Source organism: Vulpes lagopus, chromosome X, assembly GCF_018345385.1.
Source record: "Vulpes lagopus strain Blue_001 chromosome X, ASM1834538v1, whole genome shotgun sequence".
Taxonomy (NCBI): Eukaryota; Metazoa; Chordata; class Mammalia; order Carnivora; family Canidae; genus Vulpes; species Vulpes lagopus.
In genome coordinates this window covers 46,852,643-46,863,409 of record NC_054848.1, presented here as the reverse complement: position 1 = coordinate 46,863,409, position 10,767 = coordinate 46,852,643, and the positions used below count along the sequence as shown (strand labels likewise).

General features: G+C 43.4%; 1 protein-coding gene across 1 annotated transcript; it reads left to right on the top strand.

The window, feature by feature from the left end:
• Positions 1-9,011: 9,011 nt before the first annotated feature.
• Positions 9,012-10,455, top strand: MAGEH1 (MAGE family member H1). Its single transcript, XM_041740149.1, has one exon. The coding sequence runs from the start codon at positions 9,270-9,272 to the stop codon at positions 9,927-9,929; it is 660 nt and encodes a 219-aa protein (XP_041596083.1). The 5' UTR covers positions 9,012-9,269; the 3' UTR covers positions 9,930-10,455.
• Positions 10,456-10,767: the final 312 nt, after the last annotated feature.

The following is a 10,767-nucleotide window of genomic DNA, read 5'->3' as shown; positions in this document are numbered from 1 at the left end:
GCTCCTCCAGGACTGGGCTTTCCTGTCCTGGAGGCTTTCACCACCCGGCCCTAGCCCGGATCCTCTTGGGGCCCCTCCCCGACTTGATGCTTTTTAATTTTTTTTCCCGACCTTCCTACCTTGTGAGAAGTGCAAACTCCTCTCTGTAGCATTCCAGCTGTTCTCTCTTTAAATCTTAGGTGGAATTCATAGGTTTTCAGGATGATTTGAAAGTTATCTTGGTAAATTGGTGGGAACAGGTGACTTGGGGACCCTACTCCTCCGCCATCTTGCCCCAGCCCGATTGGTTTCTCCTTCTGTCCATTTTAAAAGGAATTTATTTATTTAGAGGGAGAAAAAAAAGCATGATGAGGGGGGAGGGGCCCAAGGAGAGGGAGAAGCCGACTCCCCCTGAGCAGGGAGCCCAAAACTGGGCATGATCCCAGGATCGGGGATCATGACCGGAGCTGAAGTCAGCCTTAACTGACTGAGCCACCTATGTGCCCCTCTTCTGTCCATTTTTAAATTGGTTTATTTCGTTTAGTTTCACAAGATCTTTGTATTTTTGGTATTAACCCTTTATTGATATATCATTTGCAAATATCATCTCCCCTTCCATTGGTTGCCTTTTAGTTTTGTTGATTGTTTCCTTCCCTGGGCAGAAGCTTTTTATCCTGATAAAGTCCCAATAGTTTATTTTTGTTTTTGTTTCCCTTGCCTCAGGACACTTGTCTTGAAGTTTCTATGGCTGGTGTCAAAGAGGTTACTATCCTTTCTAGGATTTTTATGGTTGAAGATCTCACATTTAGGTCTTTAATCAATTTTGAATTTATTTTTGTGTATGGTGTGAAAAAGTGGTCTGGTTTCTTTTTTTTTCTTTTCTTTTCTTTTTCTTTCTTTCTTTCTTTTTTTTTTTTCCATGTTGCTGGCTAGTTTTCACAACACCACTTGTTGAATAGACTTTTTTTTTTCCTTTTGATATTCTTTCCTGTTTTGTGGAAGATTAATTGATCATATAGTTGTGGATTCATTTCTGCATTTTCTATTCTGTTCCACTGATATATGTGTCTATTTTTATGTCAGTACCATATTGTTTTTTTAAGATTTATTTATTTATTTTAGAAACAGAGAGAGAGAGAGCAAGGGGAGGGGCAGAGGGAGAGGGAATAAGAAAGATTCCCAAATAGAATTCCAACTGAGCATGGAGAAAACACAGGGCTGCAACTCACAACCCTGGGCTCATGACCTGAACTTAAAACAAGAGTCAGATGCTTAACCAACTGAACCACCCTGGCTCCCCATTACCATATTTTTTTGATTACTATAGCTTTGTAATATAACTTGAGGTCTGGAATTGTGATGCCTCTAGCATTTTCTTTTTCAAGATTGCTTTGGCTATACAAAGTCTTCTGTGGTTCTATACAAATTTTAGGTTTGTTCTAGTTCTTTGAAAATTGCTTCAGTATATAGATATGGATTGAATTAAATGTGTAGATTGCTTTGGGTAAGCTAGACATCTTAATAATATTTGTTCTTCTAATCCTTGAGCACGGAATAACATTCTATTTCTTTATGTCATCTTCAATTTCCTTCATCAGTTTTTTATGCTTCTCAGAGTAAAGGTCTTTCACCACTTTGATTAGATTTATTCTTAAGTTTCTTATTATTTTGATGCAATTATAAGTGGGATTATTTTCTTAAATTCTCTTTCTCCTGCTACTTCAACTAATATAACATTGCATGTTAACTAAGTGGAATTAAAATAAAACATTTTAAGAATCAATGAAATAGAAAGCAGAGAACAATAGAGAATTCAATAAAAGAAACAGTTTTTTTGAAGTCAATAAAATTGATAAACTTGTGCTCTCAGATCATCAGAATAATAAGACATAAGTCACTCTAGAGTGTTGGAAATTCTAGAGATATTCAAAGGATAGGGAAATTTGAAGAACATCATGCTAATAAATTACACAATCTAGATTAGATGGACAAGTTCCTTGAATGATACAATCAGCAAATTTTATTCAAGAATAAATAGGTAGGAGGTAATCTGCTGGAAGAATAGGGGGTCCTTGATTCATCTGGTCCCGCAACTGTACCTAGATAACTTTCAAAAACATTCTGAACACCTATGAATTCAATCTGAGATGTAAAGAGAGAATAGCTGGAATTCTACCGTGAAAAAAGTGATTGCTTCTGACAAGATAGGAAGGCAGAGAAGAGGAACAGTGAGGGAGAGAGCTGGGGAAAGCCACTGAAAGAAAGTGGCACAGTGGACAATAGGGAACTTCACAAATTTGCACCTGAAAGAGTCTTCCCTGACTGAAAATTGCTAAGTGGGGAAATAGAGCAGAATCTCAGGAGCGGCAGTGAAGTCTCAAAATCCCAGGAGAGAAAAAAAAAAAAAAAAACTCCCAGGAGACACAATAAAAATAGGGGTGCCCAGGCAAAAGCTCACTGCAAACCATGGTCAGCTCATGGTAAAAGGCTGGAACACTGCAACCCTCTCAGGGCATCTGGGAGAAGCCGGCTGGGTGTGCAGACTGGCACCAGAGCTCTCTTTACCCTAGAACATAGCAATAGATGAAGGCAGGCTGTATTCCATTCAGGAGAGGTGGACCCTGGGAACACGGGTCCAGCAGCACAAGGTCTTTGATCTCACGGTGCCACAGTGGACAAAGCCGGCTATCCTCCATTCCCTCTGGGACAGGCAGAGCCTAGGAGGGCATGGATTGGCAAAAACTCTTGCTACTGGGTGCCCTTCAATTTCTGAAGATCAGTGCCCCTGTGCCTGCCCTCAGGAGGATCTAGGCCAGTGTATACTGAGATTGCAGTTTGATACACACAGGGAGCTCTTGGGCCCGGGGCTGGAGATCTAGCTGCAGCCATTTTTTTTCTCTTTTTTTGCCTTTCATCTGGAAGAGGTGTGGCTTCTAGGGAACAAAGGCCATACAGGATAAACAGCTCACCCTGAGCTAGGCAGACCTGGAAGGGGCAGGGCAACTCCAACCAGGCACAAACAGCTGAGAATCAGTGCAGCAGGCCCCTCACCCAGAAGAAATGCTGGAGGAACAAGGGAAATGTAAGTTTAATGATAAAGCAGCACTGGAAAGCTCAAGGACTGAGGGAAAATAATATATAAAACTCAAAGTTTTTTCCTTAGGATTAGTTTATTTTCAGGTTAAAAATATCCAATATTTTTCTCTTTTCCTGACTTAACTACAATATTTTACCAACACTTCATTTTTAAGCTTTTTTACAATCACAAGTCTTAGATATATTCTTCATTTTTCAATTCCTTTCAATGTATTCAGTCTAATTTTGGTAGATGTATGAATTATGGGTTTTTGTTTTTTGTTTTTTTTTTCTGTTTTGTTTTGTTTTGTACTGAGATGCCACCTCACACCTGTAAGAATAGCTAAAATGGGGATCCCTGGGTGGCGCAACGGTTTGGCGCCTGCCTTTGACCCAGGGCGCGATCCTGGAGACCCGGGATCGAATCCCACGTCGGGCTCCCGCTGCGTGGAGCCTGCTTCTCCCTCTGCCTGTGTCTCTGCCTCTCTCTCTCTCTCTCTCTCTCTGTGTGACTATCATAAATAAATAAAAATTAAAAAAAAAAAAAAGAATGGCTAAAATGAACAAAAGGAAATAACATATATTGGCTGGATGCCAAGAAAGAGGGACCTTCCTCTCTTGTTGGGGATGCAAACTGGTGCAACCACTCTGGAAAACAGTGTGGAGATTCCTCAACAAGTTAAAAATAGAAAAACCCAGTGCAGCCCAGGTGGCTCAGCGGTTTAGCACCATCTTCGGCCCTGAGCCTGATCCTGGAGACTCAGGGTCGAGTCCTACGTCGGGCTCCTTGCGTGGAGCCTCCTTCTCCCTCTGCTTGTGTCTCTGCCTCCGTGTGTGTGTGTGTGTGTGTGTGTCTCTCATGAATGAATAACTAAAATCTTTTCTTCTTACAAAAAAAAAAAACAAAACCTACCCTATGACCCAGTAATTGCGGTACTAGGTATTTACCCAAAGGATACAAAAATACAGATTTGAAGGGGCACGTGCACCACAATATTTACAGCAGCATTACCAACAATAGCCAAACTATGGAAAGAGCCCATATGTCCGTTGACTAATGAATGGATGAATGGATGAAGAAGAGGTGGCATATACAATGGAATAATACTCAGTCTTCAAAAAGAATGAAATGTTGCCATTTGCAATGATGTGAATGGAGCTAGAATGCATTATGCCATGTGAAATAAATCAGAGAAAGACAAATACCACATGATTTCACTCATATGTGGAATTTAAGAAACAAAACAGATGAACGTAAGGGAAGGGAGAAAAGAAAGAGATGGAAGCAAACCAAAAGAGATTCTTAATGATAGAGAACAAATTGAGGGTTGGTGGATCTAGGTGGGTGGGGGATGGGCTAAATGAGTGAGGTGTATAAAGGAGGCCGCTTGTGATGATTAGCACTGGGTGTTAATAAATATAAGTGATGCATCACTAAATTCCACTCCCGAAGCCAGTATTACACTATGTGTTAACTAGCTAGAATTTAAATAAAAACTTGAAGAAAAAAACATACTGAATTCATGATGGCAGGGCCCCACTGAGGAAGAAAAGAGTGGTGTGGGTCTGGGAAGAAGTAACAGAGGGCTTTTCCATATCTGTCATGTAAAGGGCAGGCCAAAGTAAGACATAATTTTTAAATTTGGGACAGCGGGGCACAGGTTATACAGGTGTTTGTAACATTAATCTTTATTCTTGTCCCTGTGCTCAAGATTAATTTGCAGTAAAGATATTTCTTCCTAAAACCCAGCAGATAAATCCAAAGTCAATCACATGATTTTTGTTTGATGATGGTAGGAGTATAGACTTCTTTGGAAGACCCTAATTCTTGGAAGTTGTAAAATAAGTCCGTACCTGCTCTGTGAAATGATTCCCGGGAACTGTCAGTAGGCCAGAAATTGTGAGGAGTCCCTGAATGAGGGACAGCAGATGTGGTCTCACTCATTTGTTTGAGTAAGTCATGGCCCACAATCTGTGCAAAGGTCACTGCAAATGGAGGTACTGGCCCAAGAGTGTTCTATGCCCTGGGGAGGTGCTGGCTGGCATCAGAACAGAGCATATAGGTGAATTAGTGCAGCAACAAGAGCAGTGTGGACTAACCCAGCATTTCCCTATCTCGCTCCCAGCACTTACCACCCAGGGGGTGGCTATAGATGTCTGCCCAGGTGAAAGCAATGCCTATGGACACTTGGGCACACGGATGGGACAATGTCTGGGGTGGATGGGTTAGTAGACAACCCCGGGGAAGAACAGGGTGCAAGACCCACAAGAATTGCTGCCAATGTATCCAGCCCAGCATATCTCAACCTAGTCCCTTCCAGCACTTTCACTGCAGTGGTATAAATTCACCTCAACAGTGGCTCTTATTCATTAGCTATTCCCTGTGAATGAGGTACATATATGCCTTGTGTATGATTTTCCTTCTGCTGATGTAACAAGTTACCACAAATTTAGTGGCTGAAAACAACCAAATTTACAATTTTACGGTTCTGGAGGTCAGAAGTTTAAAATGTATCTGCAAGTCTGCGTTTCCTCCTGGAGGTCCTTGGGGAGAATCCACTTCCTTGTCTTTTCTAGCTTTGAGAGGCATCCTACATCCCTTGGCTCACACTCCCTTCTTCCATCTACAAAGCCAGCAGGGTAGCATCTTCTCTCTTCTTTGATCTCTGCTTCTATCCTTAGATGTTTTGCTGACTCTAATTCTACTGTTTGTCTCCTATAAAGGACTCTTACATTTACCTTGGGCCCATCCACATAGTCCAGGATAATCTCCCCATCCAAAGATCCTTAACTTAATCACATCTTCAGAGTTCCCTTTTGCCGTGTAAGGTAATATATTCACAGGTTCTAGGGATAGGGAAGTGGATGTCTTTGGAGCCTCGGGGGGGGGGGGATTTTCAGTGTACCCCATCTTGTATGAGCTATTTTCCTTTAATCTTTACAAAACCACTGTGACATGCCCATTTGCCGATGGAGAAACCGAGGCTTAGAAAGGTAGGGTAACATGCTGGACTTGACACAGCTTGGAAGAAGCAGGTCCAGGCATGGAAAACCTGGTAAGGTGACTAAGGATCTCTGCTTTTCTCTTCCCTACACCTGTCCCTTTTATCATCTCTTTTCCTTCTGCTCCTATTCCAAGAGAGCAAGAATACTCTTTTCCATCGTAAGCCCTCTTGAACCACTAAATGTGCATGCATTCGATTGGAGCAGCTGCAAGGTGTGTGATGGCAGAAGTCAGGGCTTGGAAATCTGAAGATGTGAACCCAGACACTGACATTCACCAGCAGCGCTATGATCTTGGGCAAAAGAGCTAACTTTTCTCTAGCTTCACTGGTAATTGAAGGTTCTTGCAAAGGATTTCAGTTTGGATGCAATTTAGGCACAGAGCCTACCACAATGATGTTACTTTCCCTCTTCTCTCTGTACTCCCAAGGCCCTCACAAGTCAGTTGCCCTTCCTTTGTCATGTGCTATTTAGCCCAGACAAGCCTGTGGTCCACCATGTTCCAAGGCCTGGCTTAATTATTTCCTCCTGTTAAAACCATGCCTGGTGATATTCTGGCTATGAAATACACTGTGTTTATTTACCAACAACTTCTGTGACCTGTCTTACATAAATGTGATTTCTGTTAAGCATTTGTGAATACTGAATGTAGCTCACAAACTAAGTTACCTTGAGGAATTTGGATGGAAGCCACAGCCCTAGCTTGTACATTGCTTCAGGTAGGCTCTGATCCACCCTCGGTGCTATGGGGAGCTGCCCTGCCCTTATTGCGGAGTGGAGCAAAGGTTCGCTCAGATGAGGCCTGAGGCAGAGAAATGCCCACCCCCTCCTCAGCCAGCTGTTTGGTAGGCAGAAGGCAGTGCTGCAGTAAACGTAGACTGCTCCAAATTAGTTTGTGGCCAGGCTTCCCCAATAGAAAGCCCTGGTAGGCTCTGGATATAAAGAAGATTTCAGTTAGAAAGTGACTGTTGGGAAGAGAATTAGCTTGCTGGATCACATTCTCACAAAATCCCAACAGAATGGAGAAGCTATTAAAAAAAATACAGGTGATTTTGCAATCCTCTAGGCAGATTCATAAAGAGCAAACATAAAACAAACAAAAGAGGGGGAAAAACCCTGAATTCCAAGGAACCTGCTTTCATCCAGGGTCACTGGTATGTACTGTTGGATGTCCAGAGAGCCTGAAAACACGCCTGGCATACAAGGCTGGAGAGATTAGCCTTTTCCTGTTGATTCAGAGGACAAATCACAGGACAGAGATGGTAAGTGAACTCAGCAAAGTCAAAGAGCTTGCAAGCAACACGGGCTGGGCCAGAACTCATGTTCCCAGGTTTGAGCTCAATGCTTGTTACTCTATACCAGGCATCTCCTTTCTACACATGTACAGGGGACTGGGCTTTGTTGGGTGCAATTCAGCTGAGAATTCTGCTTTCCACATGGGATACACTGCCCTGCCCTACCATTTAGTCACCAGGTGTAGCCGTATCCTGTTCCACAAACTCTATGGAGTATCAAGAGGCTAGACAGGGTCCTTTCCCTCAGTGGGATTATAGGCCGAGGTTCTGTCAAGCAAGTATTTAATCTCTTCCAGCCAAAAAAGGTATAAAGTATTTGCTTGCTTTTAAAATGTTCAGGTAAACACACGTGCAAAATATTTTCCATCATGTATTCCTTCAACATGCATTTATTACATGCCGCTCTCACACACTGCTTGAAACACCTGAGAGGCAAAGTCTGTGCTTCCTGCATGATAAGTGCTTTCATTTGTAATGTCATTTAATTCTCACAACCTTATGAGTACAGCACTTAATTAACCCCATATCATAGACAAGGAAACCGAGGCTCAGAGAGGTGAAGTGACTTAGGCAAAATCATATCTTTGAAATGACATAAGAAAGATACAGAGTGTTTGCTGCAGACTCCGCCATCAGGGGAGCCAACATGGACCCACTACTCATTCAGGAAGACCAGCTTCAGGGAGGAAGAGGCCTGTGCGTAGGCAGATGGAATTTAGATAGCTGGGGATGAGAAGAAAAGCAATTCAGACAGAGGAAATAGTGAGCAAAGACCCAGAGTGGATAAAGCTCAGAGTTTGCTCACAATTACATTTGGATTACCAAATGAATGAAAGAACCAAAATAATCAGGTTGTCAGGTGGGCTGGAGCCTAGAAACCTCAGAGCCAACCTGCACTTCTACCACCTTTTTCCACCTAATCAGTCCCTGAAGCCTTTCCATGAGCACCCTTAAAATGCCTTTCTGCTTCTCCATCCCCATCACAGCTGCCTTAAGGCTCATTTTCTTTTCCTCTTGCTTTTTGTACAAATTGCTTCCTAAGTGACTTGCCAGACAACAGTCTGGACAGCCTCTGTGAAGCTCTGCAAATCCAAATCTGATGCTTTCCGTGCCCTGCTTAATAATCCTGTGAATATAGAACATTTTAAAGGTTCTGCAACTTTTGCACACTGTTTGCTGCTTTTGCAGTCCCACTTCCCCTCATCGCCCACCCATTCAACCATAGGCGTCGTATCTGGTCCAAGAATCAATTAGTACACATGTAAACTATTTCTGAGAACAGGGATGGTGGATCATTGTGTTGTGTATGCCAAGTCAGAAAAGGAGAACTGTGTCCACTGATACCTCTATAAATACACTCCTGAAGTCCATTCCCCAACATCCTCCATCGCCACCCCTTGACCCATCAGTCTGCATTCTGTGAGAATGTGTTAGAGACACATTGCTTCCCATTACCTGTGAGTAAATCTTGTACAAGACTGAAAAACACAGGAATCCTATGCTATTCATTTGTCCTGTGTGTCCCCCTGCCCTTGTCAATCTCTAGCTCTCACCTCTACCCTAGTCCCACCCCTGCCGCCTAGTGCCTCTTTTTCTGACAGCGGAAATTTGTGTGGAGGAGACGCCCACTTCCTCTTTGGAGTTCCGAGTGCGTGGCAGAAAAGGCGGAGTCTGTTCCGCAGAGCTTTCTCCCGGGCTCCCAGCGGGAGCGAGTGCAGAGGGCCATTGCTCAGGCATTCCAGCTTCTCTGGGAGTGAGCTTTCTCGTTGAGCACGTCTGGCTTGTTGCTACAAAGACTATTGACATTGCTGGCTTCAGCGGCGGCCGCTGCTTAAGGTAAAGATAGTTGCTTTTGGCAGAAGTTGCAGGCATTTCCCCCTAGAATTGCAATAGACTCAAGCGCCCATAGTAGGAGACATGCCTCGGGGTCGGAAGAGTCGGCGCCGCCGTAACGCAAGGGCCGCAGAAGAGAACCGCAACAACCGTAAGATCCAGGCCTCAGAAGCTTCTGAGACCCCGATGGCCTCTTCTCTGTCCCAAAGCACCCCGGAAGACGACCTGAGTGGCCCTGAGGAAGAGCCTCGCACTCCGGAGGAGGCCTCCATCACCCCTGAAGAAGCCTCCAGCACTGCTCAAGCTCAAAAGCCCTCGGTAGCCCGGAGCAATTTTCAAGGAACCAAAAAAAGTCTCCTGATGTCCATATTAGCCCTCATCTTCATCATGGGTAACAGCGCCAAGGAGGCCCTGGTCTGGAAAGTGCTGGGGAAGTTGGGGATGCAGCCTGGCCGGCAGCACAGCATCTTTGGAGATCCAAAGAAGGTCGTCACAGAGGAGTTTGTACGGAGAGGGTACCTGATTTATAAGCCTGTGCCGCGTAGCAGTCCAGTGGAGTATGAGTTCTTCTGGGGACCTAGAGCACACGTGGAATCAAGCAAGCTGAAAGTCATGCATTTTGTGGCAAGGGTGCGTAACCGATGCTCCAAGGACTGGCCATGTAATTATGATTGGGATTCCGAGGATGATGCAGAAGTTGAAGCTATCCTCAATTCAGGTGCTAGGGGTTACATTGCACCCTAGGGAGATCTGGGGAAACCCTTAAGGGGGTTTGGAAACAATATCAAAGGTACCCCAAGAAATAGATTAGCTGGGTCCTGAATTGAATACCATGGGAAACGGGGTGGGAGGGCATTTGTTATTTGTGATCACTGCTAATTGTTTAACTGCAAAATAGACCGTTTGCTTTGGATGTTGTACGATTTATACATTTTAATATAGTGCTGATTAAGGTCACAATATGATTAAAATATGATTGCAGAAAAGATACTGTTTTTTCTGTCATTGAGATATAGTATGACAGTTTTGCTTATGTTATAAAATGAGCACATCATATACTGTGATCTAATACATATTTTATATCATTGATATAGGCTATTCCTCCAAGTTTGAAATAACCAGTATGTGAAAGACGGATAGGGGAATTCTTTTATGTCTGACATTTCAGAAACCTTTGTGTATGCTATCGTGTAAAGAGAAGTGACAACTACCACAAATTTGCTTAGTTACTGCACAATATAGAAAAAAAATAAAAGCATAATGACAAGGACACCTTGTTCATTTATTGACCACCAGTTATGCGTGAGACACCAGGCTAGGTTCTGGGGATACTCCGTGACACACAGTCCTCAGTTCTAAAGAATGTTCTAGATTACACAGGAGAAACAAATATGTAAACTGGCAGTTTGGTAAACGCCATAATAGGGAGTGAGTAGGGGTGCCATAAAAAGGTAGAAACACTTAGGTGACCTGTCTTGGGGGTGGGGCGGGAAAGAGGAGACAACAGAGGATTCTATGAGAATGCAAGAGATGCTGAAATAAGTTTGGGGGAACTTACAAGTGGCATCAGAGCATTCTATGA